The 24,558-nt window shown below is 46.1% G+C and overlaps 1 protein-coding gene across 1 annotated transcript in view; it reads left to right on the plus strand.

The window, feature by feature from the left end:
• Positions 1-24,558, plus strand: part of CDH13 (cadherin 13) — a 1,022,168-nt gene that overhangs the window by 773,122 nt on the left and 224,488 nt on the right. Inside the window, exon 7 of the mRNA XM_067721248.1 lies at positions 5,868-6,046. Within this exon, the coding sequence (XP_067577349.1) occupies positions 5,868-6,046 (179 nt within the window). The remainder of the gene's footprint in view (positions 1-5,867; positions 6,047-24,558) is intronic.

The following is a 24,558-nucleotide window of genomic DNA, read 5'->3' on the forward strand; positions in this document are numbered from 1 at the left end:
AGTGGGGAGTTGCATGTCCCAGGCCACTAATGTCACAGTGGCAGCGATTTTCATGTTTGTACTCTGACAGTCGTGACCATGAGATATGTCTGTATATGATAGCAGAACTTGGCCTATAGGGTGACACACGTATTCTGGTTTGCCCAGGTCTGTCCTGGAATGCACTCAGCCCTGGGCACACTGGCTGGTTTGTCATCCCACATCTAGAACACTGATTGGGCGTTTGGAATCAGGATGCCCAGAACCCCTTCAACCTGAAGGACTCCAACAGAAATTTAGTTTCAAATCAGTGTCAGTCCGACTAGACATACTCCACGATACTTCTGTGTCCCTCCCACCCAGCTAAACAAGTCAAGGTGCCTAGAGTCTAAGGGCTTTCCTTCTGACACGGAAATAAACACGAAGGAGTGGGTTATGCTGTGCCGCATCTGTGGCCGTGTTCTCTTAAAAGTAACCTCTGAGGCACATCCCTGAGACAGTTTAGTCGCAGAGACAGATGTTTGGGTGGGGCTAGAATGCCCTACCTCCTCTCATGAGTTGGATGCTTTCTGATGACGTGACATTTTGTCACATCTAAGGAGCTCACTTAGTGATGCCTGCCATCTCTGATCATATCGGTTTTTATGTTTTGCATCCCCCTGGAAAGCATACAGTTGCTTCGACTGTGCTATCGAAGTGTATTCACTGCCAAATACAGACATGAATGTCCGTGTTCATGTCTCAATATATTATTCACTTATAAGAATATCATTTTTTAAAAAAGGAGTCTGACACTTTTGATCATGTGAAGGAAATGTTTGGGGATGAAGACAAAGAAATGTCAAGAACAGTAGAATTCTGTCAACTGTGGCACAGAGCGAGCTGTCTTTTGGAGTCTCCCACTCTTGAGGCTGGCTGACCTTACCTGGAGATTGAAAACAGCCCCTGACCTTCAGAGCTGCACTCCACTTCTCAAGGGTGTGACTATGCCTGAAATCACAAGGAAGCGGAACTTCAAACACCGGCTTCAAGGCCATGACACCAGGCGGCACATGTCTTTAATCAGAGAAACACAGCCAAGAGGAAGGGGCTACTGGCCAAGACAAAACTCTGCTAATTGTTTATCAGCCTATCACACTGGCAGCCATGTCCTTCGACAAAAGAAAATGACGGCCTGACTTGGGGCTTTCAACTAGCAGCCTGTAATTCTTTTGCTTTGGAGGGACCACTGCTAGTTCATCCAGCTCTGGGAGTGACAGAGTGATTATCATTTATGTTGACACATGGGAGAATATTGTGATGGGGAAGAAGACAGAAGTGTACTACATGGAGGACCCACACGTGTGTCTATCGTATAATTATCATTTCTCTGCCATCAGGAAGCACACATAAGCACAAGATAAGCACAGATGAGAAGCTGCTGGGCTGATGGACATAAATGAGCCCTTCTTCTCAGAGTCCAGCATGTGGGCATGGGCAAGGTTAAGGCATAGGGGCCATCCATAGGCCGTGGAACAACTGTCCTGGTGCCTACATGCTGAACATCAGCCCTGGACTTGGAATTGGTGTATGTCTGCTAAACCCAGGTCCAACAAGGACCTCTAGGGGGGGAAAAGAGCTCAGAGGTAGTGGGGGAGCATGCCTGGTTATGAAAAATGTCCAGGCAGTGCTGTCCAATCTTCTCACTAATGAGTTATCCATGACTTCCGGTCACTGTGGAATAAGGCAAAGCTATGGTGAGTTGCAAGAACGCAATTCTACCCAAAGAACATTGACAGAGGACCTATTGAGTGATAGCTACCAAGCTTATAAATATGAATAGAACACAGTCTGTGTCCCCCAAGGGCAAAATTTAGGACCATGTGACCCATCACATAAAGAAGTTCTTAAAATGAAGAGGTTCCATCAACAAAGAAGTTTAGGAAATGCTACAGATGCTGTTTTCTCTTGGAGATTCACAATATGCATTTGCTTCTTAAGGATGCTAGGAAGTTCTCCAAGAGGGAAACCTGCTGAACTGTGCTTTCTGCATATTTCCCAAATGTGTTTCTCTGATGAACCCATGGAACCAGGGTCCCTTGGAAACAATTTAGGAAATGGTGATTTAGGAGGCTTAGCCCGCCAATTGCAGAACCTGGAAGTATGAAAATCATGATCCAGGGCTTCCCTGGTGGTGCAGTGGTTGAGAGTCCGCCTGCTGATGCAGGGGACGCGGGTTCGTGCCCCAGTCCGGGAAGATCCCACATGCCGCAGGGCGGCTGTGCCCGTGAGCCATGGCCGCTGAGCCTGCGCATCCGGAGCCTGTGCTCCGCAACGGGAGAGGCCACAACAGTGAGAGGCCCGGGTACCGCAAAAAAAAAAAAAAAAAAAGAAAAGAAAATCATGATCCAGCCCCCAGAGGAGGAGTAGGACAAGAACAGGGTGTCGGGCCCATCAGATATACCAGGACTCGGGATAGAGCCTTGATCCTAGAGGAGTACTAGAGTACCGTGTGGAGAAGCAGTGGCGGCTCCAGAATGTGTGTGTGAGTGTGTGTGTGTGTGTGTGTGTGTGTGCGTGTACGCGTGCGTGCATGCACACGCATGTGTATGTGTTATCATAGATTTGTGATCTCCACAGTAGAAACCCAAATCTATAAACTAAGACTGTGGACAAGGCGGGAGGGAGAAGGTAAGGCAGGGCAACTCTGAGATGATGGGCACCGGGGCTTCTGCCATAGCAGGTGCCGGTTTCTATGGACAACTTACTTCTGAGCTCCTTCGTCTGAGGTCATTGCCTGCACCGCCATGATAGGCTCAGAACTCAGGACAGAACGGTGATAAAAGGCATCCTCCTCAGAACTCTAACGTACCAGGCACGGCACCAAGTTATTTAATGTATTGTCCCATCAAGTCCTTACAGTGACCATAGAGAAAAGTGTTACTAATGTCCTAACGTTATGAGGGGGCATATGGGGAAACTGAGGTTCAAGGAGGGTTGATTAACTTGCTCAAGTTCACACAGTTAGTTAAGACCTGAACCTAGATGTTACCCCAAGGTCGTTTCCTTCAATGCTGCAAACCTATTTAGATGACTTCAGCAATGCTCATTGTCTACAGAAGTGGGCCTCAGAATTAAATCCAGGTGTGTATTCACAGCAGGGTAAAGACAAAGGCAGGGCTTAAGACCAAGTTCACTTACTCCCTAACAATTCATTAGAATAAAAAACATCTTCTGTGTAACCTTGGGAGTATTCCAGGATAACTTTTTATCATCCCATATTATCAAATCTGCAAAAAATAATACCAAAAAAGACATTATCAATGAATGTCCTGGTGGAAACTAAAAATTCATCACCCTGAGAGATCTTTTTTTCCTTCCTACGAAGCCATGACAATCACAAACCATGATGGCTTCATTTTTTTATACATTCTTGCCTGTTTGTTTCTGACTTCAATTAAAGGCATATTAAATAGGGCACAAATTCCATCACTCAAGCATTCGTTAGACACTAACAAAGTGCAGGGCACCAGGTCACAGGTCCTTAGCTGAGGACTGTTTCCTGTAGGGCATCCGTGGTGTGGAGGCCTCCTTCCAGGTCTTTGCCCACATGGAGCTCACTTAGCGTGGCCCGGGGTGAGATGTGGGCCTGGAAGTCGCCTTTCATTTCTGACAGAGACCCCCAAGTGGGCCTGTTTTCCTAGACCAGGAAGGCAAACGAGTGTACCCTTGACACTAACGCTGACAGACTGGCAGCGGCTTCCTGGACCACTGGGCAGAGAAAGAACCCTGATTGCACAGTGCAGCTCAGTGAGCAGCAGCACAGGAACCAGATGGCTTGCTGACATGGTCCGAAGGCAGGGGACAAGGCAGTGGGCTGCATGTGCCGAGGATCTATTCCGACACTGTCCCTGAAGCCTGCCCTGGTGCAGTTTCACAAAGAAACAAAGAAGGGCAAAGACACAACACAGAGCAGAAGATGTGTCTGGATGCATCTGGTTTAATGGCAACATTGGTGAAATTAAGTGAGACTATTTCACAGATTGATGAGATGAGCTGAGACTATTTAACAGATAGATCTTACTTTAGGATGGTCAGATCCGTTTGCCTGATCATTCGGACCTAATGGCTGATAATCTGATTCTGATTATGGGAAAAAATAAACGGGCTTTGATGGCTTGGGAAGCACTGTTATAAAAGGGAAAGGAATACCGGGATGGTGACTGAACTAGATGAACTCTATGTTTCCTTTAAGCTTGAATATTTTCTGTATATGAGTATTCCTGCTGGGGACGATAGGTCTGCTGGTTCCATCTCTTACCCATTAGCTCACATGTTGTGGGCTCAGAGGATTCAGAATCAGAAGATGGGGCCCTACATTCACAGAAGAGTAAACCACAGTGAAAAATTAGAGTTGGGCACGTCACCCTGAGCCAAATATGGTGGCTCTCGGTTGTCAAGACCAGCAGGTAAATGTGCCAGATTCCACTCTAGACCGTGCTTCTATTGGTGTTTATAATTATGATCCCTTTAAATTAAATTTTAATCACAAAATACTACATGCTCCTTGTAAAAATGATCAAACCATTACAGATCGGCCACCATCTTCCCTCGTCCCTGCATCACCATTAATCCCAGTGCCCTCTCTCCTTTCCCAGGTTTAACCACCAAAGCCAGTGTGAAGTTCACCCTTATAGACCTTCTTCCATCCATTTATGGACATAAACTGTACCTGAAAAATATATGCATAAAGTTTGTGGAATTTTCTGTTTGCAAGTAGGTTCGTAAAAATGATGTTATACTATGGATAACATTTTCCAACTTGCTATCATTCAGTTTTGGAGAGCCTTCTGTGTTAGAGCACATTATCTGTACAACCTTTTCTAAGTGCTGCGGAGTATTTCACAGTGTAGGGATAACATCATTTTAGCAATTCCTCTGTTGTTGAATGGTTAGGTTCTTTCCAAATGTTTCTCGGATCCTCCGTAAACATCCCCGCCAAAACCCCTTGTCGACACGTGCAAGTGCTTCTTGAGGGTAAATGCCAAGAGAGTGAATGCATTTTTTTTTTTTTGTACTAGTTGCTATCCAGTTGTCTTCCAAAGCACCTAATGCCAGTCGCCCTTCATATCAGCTGTGTGTGAGCGAGCCCTGTGTCCGACACCCTTCTCAACCTTGTTACAATCAAATAGTCCCCGTCACTCTCGTCTTTATACCATCTTCGTCTCTAAAGTGTCAGCATTGCGGCTGCGCACAGAGCATGCTCAAGTAACATCCACGCCCATTCCCTGTAACCGGAATTAACTGCAGTACCTTTCCCTTTGAGGCGCCCCTCCTTCCCCTCGCTTACACCTACTCACCCACCTGCACCGGCAACCTTTCCTGAGCCCGTGGTTAGATGAGGCTGTTCTCATCCGTATTCACATCACCCTCTCTCAATGCGCTGTGAATGCTTTATTATTTTCAAACGCTCTCTCTCCTGCTTAGCGCCGACCTGCCGGACCCCAGGGAATGTGACTTTTTGGCACCCCTTTTTCCCGGACACCCAGCCCAGGGCCCCCCACGTGGTAGGCATTCAATAAGAGATTTTAAAGTGAAGGCCATTGTCACAGAGCCACATCCACAATGAAATGAAAGCCCGTGGAAATAAACAGCGTATCAGGAGAAGGAAAAATTAAGCTGTCAATCTGCTGAACAGGAAAGATTTCTTTATTTCAGGTCTTTTAACGTGATGGAGGAGAGAGGGAGGGCGGAAGGAAAGCTAAAACCTAACGGAGCCAGGGAAGGGTTTTGCTTTTTTAATTTGGAAAGTGATTGACGCATCACTCCACTGCCATTGCCCAGGTGCGGGGAGGGGCTCTGCCCATCGCTGTCCCCCAAGTGACCATCCCCTGCTCCTGCCCCCTCAGGAACCACGGTGATGCGGATGACAGCCTTTGACGCGGACGACCCGGCCACGGATAATGCCCTCCTGCGGTATAATATCCGTCAGCAGACGCCTGACAGGCCCTCTCCCAACATGTTCTACATCGATCCTGAGAAAGGAGACATTGTCACCGTCGTGTCACCTGCACTGCTGGACCGGGAGGTGAGCTGCAAAGCACACAACTTCTTTTTCATGAGAATTGAACATGGCTTTCACATGAGGGAAGATGTGCGGCTTCCGTCAGCGGCACTTTATGTAGTAGCGGAAATGAGATATTTACACATGGTTGGATTGGGGAGAATCTGTCAAGGGTGATGGGATGTTACGTGACCCCAGAAAACACACACTGGAAAAGCCATGTCCTTTGCGTTTATTTGCATTCATTCAACTCGATGCCTGTTTCCTCACTGACCACTTACTCTTTTTTTTTTTTTTTTTAATTTTTATTGGAGTATAGTTGATTTAGTTTCAGGTGCACAGCAAAGTGAATCAGTCATACATGTACATGTTTCCACTCTTTTTCAGATTCCTTTCCCATATAGGTCATTGCAGAGTACTGAGTAGAGTTCCCTGTGCTGTACAGCAGGTCCTTATTAGTTATCTATTTTATATATAGTGGTGTGTATGTGTCACTCCCAATCTCCCAATGTATCCCTCCCCCCTGCCCTTACCCCCTGGGAACCGTACATCACCGACCACTTGCTCTTGAGGCCCCAGCGACTGTGGGCTCTGCCTGCCTCACCTGTCTGCCAGGAGGGTGGGGGAGGGAGGGGGGAAGGAAAGGGGAGGGAAGTGACTGTCCCAGATCACTGACACTCTCCTCCTTGTCACAGAGTCAGGTAGCTTTGACTTACTTTTTTCTCAAACCTTCTGCTGCCTGTGCCAGTGTTTCCGCCCGAGCCTTTCTCTCCCCTCAGTCTCTGCTCTTGTCCTGCAAGGCGATCTCTATGGAACCTCACCCATCTTCCAGGTCACGTGTCACAGACAGGTGCCCCGTGGACCTCAGTCAGTCCACATGCCTGCTCTTTGGTTTGGCCCAGGGTGTTTTAAAGTTTCATATTAGTCGCCATATCCAAATATTTTGATTTCATATTTTTTTAAATTCCAATTTCCAGCCTTTCTGAAAATCAGAAATTCTGGAAATCGGGGTCCCAGTGTGGACATGTGGACGATGGGTCGGACCACTTGTGACAGTCAGGTGGAGCTGGTAGCAGCTGTCGCACTTAGGGGGGCATGTGTTCCTGGCCCACTTACATCCCCCTACATTTGTCTGGTGGCCCTGGCCTATTTCCCAAGTCCCAGGGCTACCCTGTCATCCCCCACAGGCTACCTTCCAGAGGAGAGCCTCTTGGCCCTTCACACAGCATGTCAACCCACTTGAGGATTCTCTGCCTCCATCACCCCCCCAGATCTGCCCCCATCCTGGGATCCCTTGTTCCCAGCAGGGCATCGTTCCATGGACGTGCCCCCTGGCAGTCACCCTTGACCTTCTGCAAGCACCATCTGCCGCAGGACGAGGGCTGGGTTTCCCTCACAGTCCTGTGCATTTTCCCCTCTGTGTCTTTGATTTAAAAACTCCTTGGGTGAGAAATGCCTTCTCCCCTCCTTTCTGTTTTCCTCGCTGTAGCTCTTCACAAGCTTCTGGGTTAGATGCGCCCCATCTAGGAAGCGGTGCTCCACCGCTGAGTCTTCCACAGCCTTCTTCCTCCTCCACTCTGACTGCTCTGAGCTGCAGCCCTCACATGGCATTTGTCACATGCTCCTTTACACTGTCATCTGTCTCTTTAAAGAATATCCCCTTCTGTCAGACTTCCCTGGCGGTCCAGCGGTTAAGACTTTCCCTTCCAATGCAGGGGATGCAGGTTCGAACCCTGGTCACAGAACTAAGATCCCACGTGCCGTGTGCCCCGCCCCCCGCAAAAAAAAAAAAAAAAAAAAACACAAGAATATCCCCTTTCTCTTGGTCTAGACCTGATGCAGTAACCGCTAGTCACATGTGGTTATTTAAATTTTAATTCACATCCTTGAAATTAAAATGTAAAAATCAATTTCTTGGTCAGACCAGCCACATCTCAACTGCTCAGGAGCCCTGTGTGGCTAGTGGCCACCATACTGGCCGAGACAGAGACTGTCACCACCATCACAGAAAGTGCTAGTGGGCACCGCTGGCCTAGACAGTAAATTTCTTGAAAACAGATGTGATCGTCTGCATGTTTGTTTGCCCACTACCTACCACAATTTCAGCACTCCTAATTATAGGTTTCTTGGCATATTGGCAAGAATGAATTGGAGATGACACTAAGATTTTACATGTGAAAAGTGGGAAACAGTAGCTGAAAATGGGGAATTATTGGAAAGAGAGGAAGAGATTGAAATTTGCATTGAAACTCTGATTGTCACTTGGAAAATGTAATCGTTTCTCGTTAAAAATAGGAAGCAGAAAAAAGAACATTTTAAGTCCATTTCCTCCATTTTGTCTCTCATTCTCTTTCCAAACCTCCCTATTTTTATGACTGCCTGACTGACGTATTATCTTCTTCAGAGGCAAGTAAGAACTTTCCATTTCTCCCTTTATTCCCCTCCCAGCACGCATGTGCGAGAACACACACACGCACACACACCAGCTTTCCCATAACCTCTAGTTCTCCTGAAGGCACTTGCAAATTCTTCCTACAAGAGAAAGGTGATTTCTCCATCTCAGCTTCTCTTTTTACTGGTAGAAAATGCATTGTAAGTCTCTATTTATAAACCAAAATGATAATATAGTAGATCATTCCATTTTTAAGGTTTATTTGGGGGACAAATGTGTCTCAAGTTCATGTTCTTGTCATTTGGGTTTTTGTTAAGTAGCAATAAGTATATTACTATGGGAGTTAAATTAATAAGCCTTTTCAGCTACAATACATAAACAGCTCCATAAAGGAAAAAAAGATCAACGCAATTTAACCAAAATTGGAAAATCAATGAAAATGAATGAAAAGTGACATGTTTCTGTGAGGGTTTCCAGAGTTCAGTGTTGACCCAGGCAACATGGCTACAATCTGAAGGAAAGAAATGTCCCTGGATTCAGACAAGCCTTGTCTGTTTACTAGTGCTGTGCTAAGATTCTCTTGGGCAAGTTTGCTGAAAGGGTAAAACGTGACTTCAAGTTGCTTATCTTTAAAGGGCCAGAACTTGCGCGTCAGACTTCCCATGAGTATGTTCCAGTTTGCAGTGTTTTCATCTCACTGTACCTTTCCCAGGGTTCATGTCCATATGACAAGTTCCCGCAGCGGGATTATGGAATTGTTTGTTACTACTTCTGGAGACCTTCTGAGAAGGCATCCTGTGTTAGGTGTGGTTTCAGAAGTCTACCTCTGGATCATCTGGGCAGAACACTTAAAACAGATTTATGCACCATTCATTTTTAAGAAAATATTCCATTGGGACCCCTACAAACTTTGATATGATTTAAACCATTGTTAAGTGTGGTTACCATGTATTCACTGACAGTAACTCAAATGGTGTGTTTGCGCGTTGAATGGGTGTTAACAAATAGGATGGGACTCCTCCTAGAGCTGAGGGGCCCCTGAGATTTCGCAAATGGTTTGCTCCTGTCTGGCCCCCGCCTTGTGGGAGTGGAGGTTCCGGAAGTTCAAGCGTTGACCTGAGCTCGATTGATGTAAAGTTTTCACTTTGATTTTCCATCTAGTACGTTCCCAAAGAGGACCCCGACAGGACCCCAAGAGGGAGGTGACAGAAGACCTCAGGGAGGTGGGAAGGCACTGTTTCTTTTGAACCTGCCCGTCCACCTTTCCTGCCTGTCACACAGTCACTCTGTACTAAAGCTTGTCATGGAGGTCAGGCAAGGACGCCAGTCAGTGCTGTTTAATGCTGCCATTTTGGTCGCTGCCCTTTCTTCTTCCCAGGACGTCCTGAGCGGGGCCAGGGGAGACAGGTGCCTTCACTGCGCTGCCCCTTCCCGCGCTCTGAGGAGGAGAGGACTGTGTCAGTGTGTCCTCCCTGCATGGTCCCAGCCCTTAGCTCAGGAACATCTTTGCTGCAAGGTGAAGGGAAGGAAGGATGTCGGGGAGAGAGAGAGGCAGGCAGCGCGAAACGTATGGCCCCTCTGTGTGCTCAGGCCGCTATCTGGCCAGGTGACCTCCTTTCATTGCCCAGGGTGTCGTTGCAGCCTCTAGACCCGATTGCACTGCAGAGCCGGGAGCAAGACCGCCCATCTCTCACCCACTCTGGGCAATGGGAACATGCTAGAAGGCAGCTCATCCACTTCATCTTCTGAGGACCCATAACTATAACTGACCCCCTCCTCTCCCTCCTAACTACGATCAGCCTCTGCCTTGGCTCCAATTCTGTGGGCCACCAGCGTTGCCCAGCAGATGCTGTCTGTCCAGTGGGCATCTCCCTGAGATGTTCCGCCTCCACTGAGCCGTGACCTTGGGGAGAACACCAGGCCAGGTGGAAAATGATATGGTCAGTGGAAGGGACAGTGGGTCAGTCCCTGCTTTCCAGTCTGTCCAAGGTTAACTACATTGTGGCTTCCCCCAAAGCGGGTGCATTTGCAGGCGCCGTGATTCAGGAGTCCTCTGGGGCAGCACAGTTGACTGTGGGCCTCCTTCGGATAGTGGACCACCTGGGAATGTGTAGCCTGGAAAAGGGGGGCTCAGAGGGAACAGGAGGGCTGTCTTCCTGTTTAAGGAGGGCTGGTCTTTGGAAAGAGAGAGTGGATTTGTTCTGCTTACTCCCCTAGAGGGGAAGAGTAGCATCAACTAGGACACTGGTTCTCAAACTTTGCTGAGGAGCTTTAGAAAGCTCAGTGCTGCAAACAAAGCTGGATCCGTAAAATCAGTCTGGGGGCGGGGGGGGCGGGGCACGGGGGGTAGAACACAGGCATCAGTAGTTGAAAGAAGAACCCAGGTGATTCAAATGTGCTGTGAATTGCATGGTCTTCCTGCCTTTGGAGAGCATGTTTCAGTGTTCCTACTGACTTAGGAGGTGGGATCTGGGGAAAGAATCCTGGCCCCATCATTTATCTGGCTTTTGACCTAGGTGAGTGTATTCGTCTCCTAGGACTGCTGTTATGAAGTACCACAGCTGGGTGGCTTAAAACAACAGAATTTTATCCTCTCACAGCTCTGAAGGTCAGAAGTCTGAAATCAAGGTGTCAGGGGGGCCAGGCTCCTTTGGAAGGTTCTAGGGGAGAATCCTTCCTTGCCTCTTCTAGCTTCTGGTAGTTGTCAGCAGTTCTTGGCGTTGCTTGTTTTGTAGACACATCACTCCAGTCTCCAGCTCCATCTTCACATGTCCTTCTTCTGGAGCAGTGTATTTTCATGTTGTCTTCCCTCTGTGCATGCCTGTGTCTTCCCATAAGACACCAGTCATACTGGATTAGGACCCGCCCTAAAGACCTCATCGTTGCTCGATTACATCTGCAGAGACCCTGTTTCCAAATAAGGTCACATACACAGGTACTTGGGGTTAGGACTTCAACATATCTTTTGCGGGGACACACTTCAACCCATAGCAGTGGGTTATTGGACCTCTCTGTGCCTTGGTTTTCACCTATAAAATGGGAATAGCAGCACCTACCTCAAGTGGGTTGTTGGTGAGGATCAGATGTGTCAAAATATGTAAAGTACATTGTCTATTCTAAATCAACACAAGCTATCATCATTATCATTATTGATTTAGTAGGAAATTTTAAGAGTGGTTAGTCAGTTCCCTGTTGTAGGATATAGTCAAACACAGACTGCCCTTTGTAGGACATAACAGAAGGGATTCAGTTAACTAGTAAAGGTTACATCTTTAATGTCTTTTCCAACTTTGAGACTATAGTTCTTAAAGAAAACATTTATTGAATGCCTTTGGTGTGCGATTTGTTCTGTAGGATGCCGCCTGGGAGTGCCAGTTCCCCACCTGGCCAGCTGTGTAACATTGGGCAAATCATTTACCTTCTCTGAGCCCATTTCCTCATCAGTAATCACTGGTAATGACATCTGCACTACCAACTGTATCGCCTTTTCGAGATGTGCACAACCCCCTCTCCTTCTGCAGATAGCAAAGCGTTGTACAGTCATTACCATTTGTCACACTCCCTATGACTGCTGATAACTCGGGCTCCAGTTCCCATCAGATGCTGCTGAGAGCTTTACGTACTGTTTCTACCCACATGTCACAGACATAAGAAGAGTCTCCCCAGATGGTGCAGGGTATGTTCACTTTATTCTGTGAGTCATGACTCTTCATTTTTGCCAATGCTGGGCTGGGTTTTACTGCAGTTCCTTGGATTCACAGCTGAGTCGTGAGAGCAGCTGCAGTGACCATGTATTGCCCTTGCCTTATCATAAGTTCGATGTTAATAGACATCAAGTTTGACTTGGAAACTTGGTGTATTTTCCATTACGAGCTCTTCTGTTCACTTTTTCTGAAACCATTCCAGAACATACCCTTTCTAAAGAAAGAGATCTTGGATCTCTGTCCCATCTCTGTATTCCCATTGCCAAACATAGTGCCAGGTAAATAAGACACTCGGTAAAGATTTGTTGGATGGATGGACGGATGGATGGATGGATGGATGGATGGATGAAGGGCTGGATGGAGGGGTGGATGGATAAAGAGATGGTTGGAGGGGGAGGGATGGAAGAAAGGATGGACAGAGGGATGGGTGGATGGAGGGATAGATGGATGAACAGATAGATGGAGGGACGGATAAAGACATGAATGGAGGGATGGATGGCTTATGTTCCTTCAGTTTGTATCTATGAGTACATAGTTAACAGACTGTCTCAGAACTTACTGCAAGATCCACATCCTAGCATGGGTATATAAACAAAAGAAATGATTTTATTTTAGTTGAGAGCTTACTCTTGCCCTTGTGTAATCATCCAGCAATCTAATTTATTCACCTTATACGTACCCTGTGTGAGGAACTGCACTAGGCTCTAAGAATACCTTGGTGAACAGGGTGGTCACAAGGATCTGGGCCTCTTGCTTAAATGGGGAAATGTTTGGACAAAATAAGGACCATATCCTACTAAACGAAATCGGGTTCATTGGGGGCACTGTTTTATTCTTTTGTATAACCATACTCAGCCCCTCATTCTGATAGCTCTGTCTATGTTTTTAAACTATGTCTGGCTGCACTACAAAGTAAAATCAGATAGAGGTCCCTAACATTTGATAAATGGTTTATTTAGTCGATCATCTTGGCTGCTAGACTGAAATTCATCAGCTGAAATCTGCCAGCTTTTCTGAACATAGCCAGAGCAATTTGCAACTAATCAAAGTAGCTAATGGTCAGTTTGGAGGGTTTGTTTTCTTTTTCTTGCTTGCTTTTTTCTTGCAAATGCAAACAGTCTCCAAATGAGGCCCTTAAAATGCAGTGTTAACATTTCCATTGTAAAAGTATCATTAGTCTTTTTAAGGAGTTTGAGCTGAGCACTTTTCTTTGTTTGAATTCTCCTTTATCTTTTTTTTTTAACATCTTTATTGGAGTGTAATTGTTTTACAATGTTGTGGTGGGAATCATATACTAGGCATCGTGGCCTCTGCCAATATTGCTAGGATCACAGGCAACATATTTAAACTGTCAGGAAAGAATGTTTTTAAGGGTGTATTAAGGTAAATCTTGTCAAAACTTCCCCACTTGAAATGATAAGCATTCTCATTGCTTCAAGCCACATGGCCATGGCAGTGGCTTTCCTTGTCAGGTACATGTGCTGCTTACCTTTCCTTTCATCAGTTCCAGCAGGCAGCTTAATAGATATAGTGTGGTGTGTGTTTCTGTGTTTTTAAGACAGCCATGGGAAATGAAATTTTTTTTGACCTTTGCAAAGAACAGCTGTAGAAATGACTGTTGAAATTCAATGAACAGCATCTCTATTTATGGACCTCAAAAGTAGGAACCAAGATTAAATTCCTTTAGATATTTGCTCCCCTGTGTCTTATAAACTGTTTTGCAGACTTCTTTTACTCCATGGAAGACTCCTTGGGTTCTAATTCTTGTGTTCTGTCTCCTTGAGCTCTGGATTTCTGGGATGGGGAAGGATGGAAAACTCCATTCTTACCTCTTCTTGGTATTCGATTATCTAATACACGGGGTAGTGTATGTTGTACTTCCACTGGACATCTATGGTGTGAACAATTACAGCATCGATTTTTTCAGCCAGGCATTAAGTCAGGGGCATAACCCTCATAGGGCCACCATAGGACCACCATAGGACCACCTACCCATTTTCCACAGGGGCAGCCAAGTTCCCGAGGGCTGACGTGACCTTCCTGATTCACATGCTGGAAATCCATGTGAGAATTGGACTTGACCCCCAAACTTCTGCTTTGTCTACTCCCCGCAGGCTGCTGAGAGAATAGCACAGACCATATTGAGGGGAAAATCTGGTTGCCTAAAGGACAACCTTATAGTTTATAAAACTTCTTCAGGAATTTCTTCGTTCTTTGCTCTGAGCCTCTTCACACGTTTGAAAAGTTTTACTCGGTTTCCCTCAGTTCTCCAATTAGAAAGGCCGTGGGGTGTAACGGCTCAGAACACAGGCCTGGGAATTTTAGAGCCCTGAGGAGGAATCCTGGCTCTGTATCTTGTTAACTGTGTGACCTTGGACAAGTCACTTCACCTCTCTGAGCTTCAGTTTCTTCACCTCTAAAATGGTGCTTATAACGTGACCTATAGGGTAGACAGAATATGCCCCTCAGGACGTCCTCATCCTAATCCCCAGAGCCTGTGGGTATGTTAGGTTACAGGGCAAAAGGAACTTCACAGATGTGATTAAGTTAAGAATACTGAGATGCAGAGATTATCCTGGGTTTTCTATTTGGACCTGATATAATCACAAGTGTCCCTATAGGGGGGGAAGTAGGAAGGTCAGAGTCAGAGAGAGAAAGAGAGATTTAAAGATGCTGTGCTACTGGCTTTGAAGATAGAGGAAGGGGTCACCATCCAAGAGATGTAGGCAGCTTCCAGAAACCGGAATAGACAAGGAAACAAGTTCAGAGAACTTCCAGAAGGAACGCAGCCCTGCCAACACCTTGATGTTACCCGGTGAGACCCACTTTGGATTTCTGATCTCCAGAACTATAAGATAATAAACCCATTTTGTCTTCAAGTCACTAAGTTATGCAAGATGTTACAGCAGCCATAGGAAACTGATACAACCTGCTTTGCATGGTTTGGAAGAGCGAAGGTGATGACATGTGAAGTACATCAGCTTTGGCACGTAGAAAGCTCTCAACCAATAGTAGCCATTGTTACCAGTAATAAAATAATGATGAGACTTGAGGATGACCAGATGTGTTCTATCCAGGGGTGAAGTCTGCTTGGCCAGACCGTTATCAGGCCTATCAGTTAATAGCTCGGGGCCTGTCTGGAAGGTTGAGTGTCTGCCACCCAACCCAAGCAGCCCACTTGAGTCAGTGCAAGGAAATACCAGTGTTGCCTGCAGGAGGTGGCTTCCATTAGCTCTCACTAAGGGCACAGGAGAACCTGTTGCTTCTGCTTTACTTCTGTGCCTTACAGAGTCTGCACCGGAGTGTGGATTTTGCATCCTCTGGAGAGCTGTGATCACAGGTGCTGGACATATGTTATGAGACCAGCCACATCCTCATTAATTAGGCAAAGGGTAGAAGGTGAGGGCTTTCTTCATTCAGGCAAATGCTATAGTGTTGGGGTGCTAGGAGTCCATGAACAATGCCCTTCCTTCTTTCTCCTCCCCAATTAGAACCCCCCAAGGAACAAGACACAGGACAACTGGAGACCAAGCCGTAGGCTCAGTTACCAATGAAACTGATCGACAAGGAGAGCCATGAGTCTGTGGCCAAGGAAACTTGCTGATGCTTTATGCTTGAATTAGAGACTTGGCCCCCCTGAGTCACAGGCAGAGTGGGACAACCAGAGGCTACACCCACCTGCGTGGAGCCCACCCGAGGAATCCTCTCCCAGGCAGAGAGGCAAAGCCTGGGGCAGAGAGAGATGGCGGGGAGGAAGAAAGAGAGACACAGAGGGAGAGCCAGCTGGGGAGATGCCACTCTCACAGCCCAGTATCTCCATCCACTTCCCTGGGGTGGAGTGAGGGCAGGAGGATGCAGCAGGACAGCCTTGGCCCATAAGCTACCTTCGTGCAAGATAGGAAGAGGGACCCTGCGTGGGGGGGGGGGTGGGCATGGGGGGGGGGCCCAGAGTGTCCACCAGCTCAAGTCCTTCCACAGAGAAACCAGAGGATGGAAAGATGAAGCATGGCCCTTGGTTCTTCTCTTCCAAGGGCTCTCTGGGCGGGAGGATTTTAGAGGGGTTTCTTGAACCCAGCACAGAGCAGATTTCCTGTTAAAGAGACAGAAAAGGGTGGACACCATCAAAAAGCACTCAGCATACCAAATGTCCCCACAGGCAGAGGGGGACAGTGAAGGCTTTGCTGGCCACTTCTTTTTCTGTGCAGGGTAGAAAATGGAGCGGGACGTTTATGACCTGGACTCGGCGTTTTCCGCTCTGGCAAGATGGGAGCCAGCCCTGGAGCTGGGTCCACCCTGAGTAACTGGCTGGTGTGGCTTCGGGCCAGATATAACAGCTTCATCCTCTCCACCAGACACCCAGCCAGAGCTCAGTACGACAGCAGCTGGTGTTAGAGCAGATAACGAGATTACCTGGCCTCCCAGGGTGACCAGCGCAGCCGCTTCAAAGAATGTCCTTCTTAAATAACATTTGTTTATAGTGTTTTTTTTAAAATAGGGAATATATTCATACAAGCCAGCAGTTAGTGTCCTGCCAAATAAGGCCCATGGTGACATGTGAATGTAGTTATTATAAAGAAAAATCAGCCTCAAATAAAGCATCAAGATTTCCAACTTTAAAATCTCCCTTCTCTGTAAAAAATCCCTGTAATTTTTCCTAGAGGCAGGGCCCTAATCTGAGGTCTGTGGATAGAATCTAGGAGGGTGCATGAACGTGAATGAGAAAATACTTCATATTTATTTTCATTAACTACTAGCTACAATTTGTACCTTTTTCCTTTGGGAGCGTAGGTAAACCAGTACAGTGCTGGCTGTTTCGGCAACTCTTGATAACCAAAGTCACAGATATTTTCATATCCCATCACAGTGGATGGAGATATATCCAAAAAATTTCCCCTGCAATTTTTCTTTACTTCTTTGAAATTAATGTAATAATTAGATTTAACACTCAATCTTGTTACTGATGAGTTGATAAGGAAGCACATGTACCATCAAGTCATTTTCCTTATATTTTGATAACTGTGTTTAAATATAATTGTCTTCCTTTGTTATCCTATGCATTTATTTTATGTGTTTAAAAACATATTCTGAGAAGGTGTCCACAAGCTTCATAAGGACCCTGAAGGTGTCCATGGCACAAAATGTCTAAGACTCCAGCTTGGAGGAACTGAGTGGAAGCTACATCTCCCTTGTTTAACGCTCCCTCTTCCCTCTGGGAGAGCCCACGTGTGTTGGGTTCATTCTCCTGCCCTCCATCTCACTAAACAGAGACATTCTTGATGGCCACTCTGTGCCTTCCTTGTGACTGGCTGTCACAGAGCTCAAGCATAATGGGTCCCTAGGGATGCTTTGTTAAGTGACCTATCAGTGATTCTCTGAATTGATAGAAAAGGAAACTTATCAGATTGTAAATTTTAAACCTTGGGCTTGTGTGGCCCCCAAATGAATCCATTGATTCAGCCCAACAGTTGGTTCTAGGGAAGGAATAACATCCTGGATGTTAGTTTGGCGTGGTACTTTGCTTGGTTGGCAGATCTTGTAGCCAAGGAGAGAGGTAGCCGTGGTCTACACAGTTAAAAGTGAAATATAGCTTTAAGTTCACATGCCCACTCTGAAGGCTATCAGTGGCTTTCTGGAGTGCTGTGTTGGGAAGGATTCTGAGTCACATTTGGTTTCTCCAGTAGTTGATTAGTAATGTCTTCCCTGAGAGAGGAAGGTAGGAGTGGGGACGCTCTTGCCATGTCATTTGTCATCTGTGACGTGGACGGATAGAAGAGGAAAACATGGGATTATTGAATCTTTGATCGAGGTGGTCAGTGTTTATTGAGTTCCTCTCCTCTCCAGCAAACTCTCCAGCATACTGGCATGACAGAAATAAATAAGTCATAGATACAGACTTTGAGATGCTCGGCCAAATTCGTGTCTCAAATACAACGAGAGTTATGATACAGTACCTACCTGCTTACTGCTACAGCACAGGGCCATGCCAAGAGCAAGGAAGAAGGAATTCTATGACCGCTTGAAGAAGATGAGAGCTATCCTGCTGGATAGCTCCCAGTATTCACCTCCCCCAGTATTCAAATTTTGATCATCCAAACAACATCTTCCAGACTACTGCCTTCTACATTCAGAAGCAGCACAATGATTCTCTGTCTGAGCATGGGTGCCGAGAGGATCTGACAACAACAGTGCCTCCAGAAAAGAGAAGAGAAATACTACTTCAGCGAGATGATAGTATCTAGAAAAATGCCGTCTGTACCAGGGACCTGCTTGGCTGTTGGCCCTACTTGGTTCTAAATAACAGATCAAGGGAAAACCTTTAGCCACCAGCCTTCCATTTATCAATCTTATGGGTTTGTCTGTAGTGGAGGGGGGCCAGGATGTAGAGACATGGCGGGGAAGGGAAAGAAGAAAGGAGAGGGTGAGCATAGTCACCCAACTGCGGCACCATCTCTGTCTTCGCCTCTTACTCTCATGCAAAGAGGAGAAAACATGATTCCCTGATCCCAACCTCTGACCTTAGACTTGAACTTAGTTGTCCCTGTCTCTGGGGAAATTTAAGTCAAATACATTTGAAGCCAATGGTATTTTCAAAGCAGTCTTCATTAGAAAGACTAAGTCCTTTAAAGGGGTTTAGAAGCAGTATTAACTAGTTCATACTCTTAATCCCATTCTTAACAGTAGAATAGTGATATTTGGTTGCTTCTTTGGAAGGGAATTAGAGAACAAAAAAAAAAAAGTTTTTCCAAAGACAACTGGAATGCTTAACTGAGCTAGACTGTTGGTGTCTAAAGCCACCCTGCCTCTTGGCATAGCTCTCTGAATTGCCTAATCCTGTTTAATGGTGCATGCTCAAACATCCTTGTTTTTAAATAAAAATTGACCAAGAGTCTTATCACTTAATTTAAAAATAACTTTTGCTTAGTAAATGTAGAGTCTTCTGAATCAGAGCAATAATTTCCTTCTAGTGTCCCTGGTTCAACAACTTACTCACTGGGGCTCTGAAGGGAGAGTGAGGAGATGGAATGGAAAATTGGGGATAAACCGTGCATCCCCCACCCCTGCTAATGCAATATGGTGGTGGCATCGACCCTCTGACTCTTGGGTTAGATAACGTGGCAGTGCCCTACGCTCACCACTCCCAATGGGCTGTCATCCCTGAAGCTGTCAGCCTGGAGACTTCCTCTTCCCATGGGAGTGTGCTCAGTCTTCTGGGGGAGTTCATGCTCAAGGAGCAGCCACCAACCCTTGAGAGACAAGAGTTATGGATGATAAATATCCCCTCCTCACCCTTTGAGTAGGACAGCTCTGAGACGTGTTCTACCCAGTCTCCTGATAACCCCGCAGGATTGAACCCCAACTGCCCACAGTGATAACCTGCTCATCACCGCCCCATATATTGGGTTTTTTCTCATTTTCTGTCTCACTTCTCCTATTCACTCACTTGTGCTTCTTGGGATCACCTCCTGAATAAGCTGTTTGCACCCAAATCTTTGTCTTAGGGTCTGCTTCTGGGAGAACAAAATGAAATCAGAGAGCCAGCTAGATCCATCCTTCCCTTCTGGTCTCTATATTTAAGATGTCATGCAACAGATACAGGTGCCATGTAGGACTGAGGTGTGTCGACTGAAGAAAAACGCACAACCTAAAAGTTGAGAGTTAATGTTTTATTTGGCAGACATTCTTAGGACTTCAAGCCTGGGAGACAGGACTCTCAGATAGCTCTGAGGGACTGCTCTGAAGAGGTGGGGCGGGGTGGGGGGAGCCAGGATATACAGGAGTTTTTGCAGCAAAGACCAGGTAGTCAGAACATCAAAAGATTATTGTTAATTAAAGAAAACCAGACATCTCAAGTTAATAAAATTAGTGCTTTTCTATGTATGGGAAGATGCAGAGTCTGGGCTCATTGAAATCATTCCTTTGATTCGCACCTCAGCTATCTGGACCAGTATCCTCCGTGTTCTCATCCTGAGTCTCCTCAGGGTGCATTGTCTTGTGGGGTGGCTGCAGCAGTTGACTGCTAGATGGCTGGCATCCTGTTTCCATCCCAAGTTCCCGCAGGGCTCACCTTCGGGGGGCGGCTGTAATGTGGTGACTTGATGGCTGCAACATCCTTTGTTTACTGATATGGCAGGCAGCAGTCCTGGTTCACAGGTATGAAGACCCTACTGATGTGTGTGCATTTGTACTTTGCTATGCTGCTAATGGGTGCATGGAGTTACGGGCTATGCAAAAGTGTGTATATGTGAACATAGCTGTGTGCACAGGTGGGTGTACACTTGTCTGTGTGGGATGTGTGTAGCGTGCACACACCGCAAAAGCCCTCTGTCCTCCCTTCTGTGACCCCTACTGGAAGCTGAGATTCCAGAACCCCTCCACGCAACCCTCTTCTCCTCCACCCCTCAGGGCCTTCCTTCTCCGAAGGCCTTCACCCTCCTAGCCTGGGGTTTCAAAGATGTGAGAGCTGATGCCCACCTGCAAGGTGCTCACACAGTGTAGCAGGGAGACAGGCGTGGAGATGATTGTTTATAGCACAGTGATATGCAGGACCAGGGACATGCATGGCCAGAGAAGTAGCTTTGTCTCAGAGGACTGGGGAAGATGGCCACGAATGGGATGACTTGATCTGGGGGTTCAGAGCAGCGATCTGCACACTTTATCTATGGGAGGCAACATGGTAAATATTTTAGGTTTTCTGGGCAATATGGTCTCTGTTGCAATTACTCAACTTTGCCATTGTAGCACAAAAGTAGCTACAGACAGCACAGCATAAACAGATGAGCATGGCTGTGTTCCAGTAAAACTTTATTGACAAAAGCAAGCAGTGTGCCACATTTGGCCCATGGGCCATAGATTGCTGACTCCTGACTTAGACAGTAAGAAGAAGGTTTCTGCGAAGAGAGGGAGGAAGACTGTTACTGGCAGAGGGAAGAAAACATAAAGGCAAAGAGTAAGACATCAGAGGAAATGAAACAAGTTATCAAAGAGTCCTTATTTGGCAATAAAGAGTCATACTAATAATAGAACTAACTTTTATTGAAGATTCAGTATGAGCCAGTCATTGGGCTGAATACTTTCCATGAATTCTCATTTCATTCTTACACTCTCTGAGTTTGGGGGACTGTTATTTTCTTCATGATACACATGAGGATGCTAAGCTCGAAGGTTGGTAACTTCCCCAGGATCACGCAGCTGGTAGGTGGCAAGATGACAGGAGCCTGGTCAGAATAATGGAATCCTGGTATGATGCTGTGGGCATGTCTCCTTCATGTCTATCATTAACTCAACTTTAAAGGATTTTTTTATATGTTTTTGCTTCGTTTTACAGTGGGATTGGATTTGTCAGCTCAGTCCAGTAAGCCCTCTGAACGGATGGCTGAGATGTGGCTGACGGGTTTCTCCTGGGGCTATTTGGTGGGAAAGAAAAGAAAAATAGTGAGATACTTAAATTCTTCAAGGATATTGGTTTCGAATAGATAAAGTGGAGAACACTTTTTATTCTTATTAGAGGTGGTAGTTGGATGTGTGTGATTTTTTGCTTTCCGAGATGGAGAGAGAACACAGCATAGATCTCAGAATGTGAAATATGAATTTAAATGACATTTTGAGGAAACTGATAAACACACCGTTGCACAATTGGACTGAACTTGCCTGTGAAAATCCTTTTGCAGCCCATAAATGATATAGTACAATTTGAAATTATAGAGATAAGTGGACGAAGTCTAATGGAATATTAAAAATACACAATACGCCAATGAGAGAATAACTTTCTTTGGCAAAAGTTTCCACTTCTCAAAATGTTATCAGGAAATTAGAGCTACCTTGACAGATGAAGTAATCCTTGGAATAAGGAATTTTAAGAGAAGGACCACAATAGGTGAGAAATCCTTTCCGGAATTCTTCCATGGAGAGGATGAGACCCAGAGGCACGAGGCTAGAAGCTGATGTCCTCACCACCAGTGTTTCATTTCCCACATGTGCTTGGGGTGCTTGTCTGCCTACTTAAAGACAGAACCACACATTCTGTGTTTTCAACAAACCGTCCAGATGATGTCAACACACACTAAGATTGAGAACCGCTGATCAAATCCAGCGGGCTTTTTAACCCTGATCCTGGAAAATCAGCTAAGTCCAGAAAGTACTTCACAGATGGACAAAAACACGGGAAGAAAGAAAAGCCCAGATCTCTGTCGGTTGAACCTCATGTTAAGCTCCAGGATTATGCTCGCCAAACAATTCACGAATTGTCTTTGAGCCTCTGATGCCTGCTAGCACCACAGGAAATGGACTTTGAAACAAAGTAAGTTGGGTTGGATTTACTTTTTTTTCCCAAGTTGCAAAGCAGCAAGCAAAGATCAACGGTCAGGTCTGAATATGACCCGAATCCCATAGCCTGTCACTCAGACCCTGCCCCCAGGATGCCCAGTGGAAAGGGTGACAGCAGAGGACTTGAAATGCTGCCTGCTCCAAAGTATCGGGTCCCCTTTATCTGAAAAACTTCTCCAAAAGGTACAAGACAAATTTCTTTTATATCTGGTTCAGAGGCAAAGATCAGGGTTTTGCCAGCCCTCCTCCAGTCTCCAAATAATTGATGAAGACTAAGATTAAAAGTAGGGAAGTAGGGCTTCCCTGGTGGCGCAGTGGTTGAGAGTCTGCCTGCAGATGCAGGGGACACGAGTTCTTGCCCCGGTCCGGGAAGATCCCACATGCCACGGAGCGGCTAGGCCCGTGAGCCATGGCCGCTGAGCCTGCGCGTCCGGAGCCTGTGCTCGGCAACGGGAGAGGGCACAACAGTGAGAGCTCCGCGTACCGCAAAAAAAAAAAAAAAAAAAAAAAAAGTAGGGAAGTAGGGCTTCCCTGTTGGCGCAGTGGTTGAGAGTCCGCCTGCCGATGCAGGGGGCGCGGGTTCGTGCCCCGGTCCGAGAGGATCCCACATGCCGTGGAGCGGCTGGGCCCGTGAGCCGTGGCCACTGAGCCTGTGCATCCGGAGCCTGTGCTCTGCAACGGGAGAGGCCACAACAGTGGGAGGCCCGCGTACCGCAAAAAAAAAAAAAAAAAAGTAGGGGAGTAAAGGATGGAAATATAAGAGAATGTTTTGGGCCAAAAGTTGCCCCATATACCCAGTAGGAAGCATCTTGGAGGTTAAAAATGTGTCAACAGAAGCTGAAAGCATCGACATTAGAATGAAATTATCCTGTGTGCTATGTAGGAATACAGCCTGGGCTTAGAGACAATTCCTAATACAGCCAACATTTATCATGCTTCTACTATGTGGCAGACATAGTTCCCTATATTTATTTACATGCTTTTAATGCTCACCACCACCCTATGCAGTGGATGTCATTATCGCTTTCCCTACCCGGTGGAATAGTGTCCCCTAAAAATTCATGACCCTCAGAACCTTGGAATGGACCTTATCTGGAAATAGGGTCTTTGCAAATGTATTAGATGAGGTCATGTTGGATTAGGGTAGGACCGAAATCCAATGACTGGTGGCATCCTTAAAGAAATGAGAGACACACAGAAGACGCTGGAAGAATGCCATCTGAAGATGGAGGCAGAGACTAGAGTGATGGCCACAAGGAAGAACTGGGTCACCAGCAAACCATCAGAAGCTGGGAGAAAGGCCTGGAACAGACCCTCCCTCAGAACCTGCAGAAGGAACTAACCTTGCCGACACCTTGATTTTGGACTTTCGACCTTCAGAGCTATGAGAGAATAAATGTCTGTTGTTTAAGTCACCCAGTTTGAGGTGCTTTGTTATAGCAGCCCTAGGATACTCATACACCCCCAGTTGGACATGTAGAAATGTGGGCTGAGAGAGGTCTTCTCCTGCCCAGGCTCACGCAGCCCTTCTGTGCTGTGTACTCTGGGTCAGCTGGGGAGGGCTTCAGGCAAGTCATTTCACATTTCTCAGCTCTGTTTTCAGAAGAGTTAATACATTTTACATGAGGACTCATACATCATCTGGATGGTTGGATTGGATTACCTTTAAGGATTCTCCGAACCAAAGATACCAAACTTTGAGCCTCTTCGATTAGATTCTAGAAGCTTTGAAACAGCCGCTACAAAGTTCATTTACACGGCATTTTCCATTTAAGCATTGCTCTTTTCTCTGCAGTAACTTCAGAGTCACTGCTGTTTTATGGACTTAGGAAGAGTTAACAAGCAGTAATAAACAGTCGGGACTGGTTCTTATTTCAAATGTCTGCATGTGTTTGGTCTTTTCAGTGACACAATTGAAGATGAGTTCTGTAATCAGGAGAGGAACCTTACACTGTATTGTAATTTCCCTTGATGGAAGCTAGAAAAAGATAACAGTTTAGATTCACAGGGGTGAATGACTAGAAAATTACCCCAACTGTCAAAGTTTTCAATGTTAAAAAGCAATGCAAATTTTCTCAAATACTTAGAATTTCTTAGATGTCAAAACAGAGATATTA

This window comes from Pseudorca crassidens, chromosome 20 (genome assembly GCF_039906515.1).
Source record: "Pseudorca crassidens isolate mPseCra1 chromosome 20, mPseCra1.hap1, whole genome shotgun sequence".
Lineage (NCBI taxonomy): Eukaryota > Metazoa > Chordata > Mammalia > Artiodactyla > Delphinidae > Pseudorca > Pseudorca crassidens.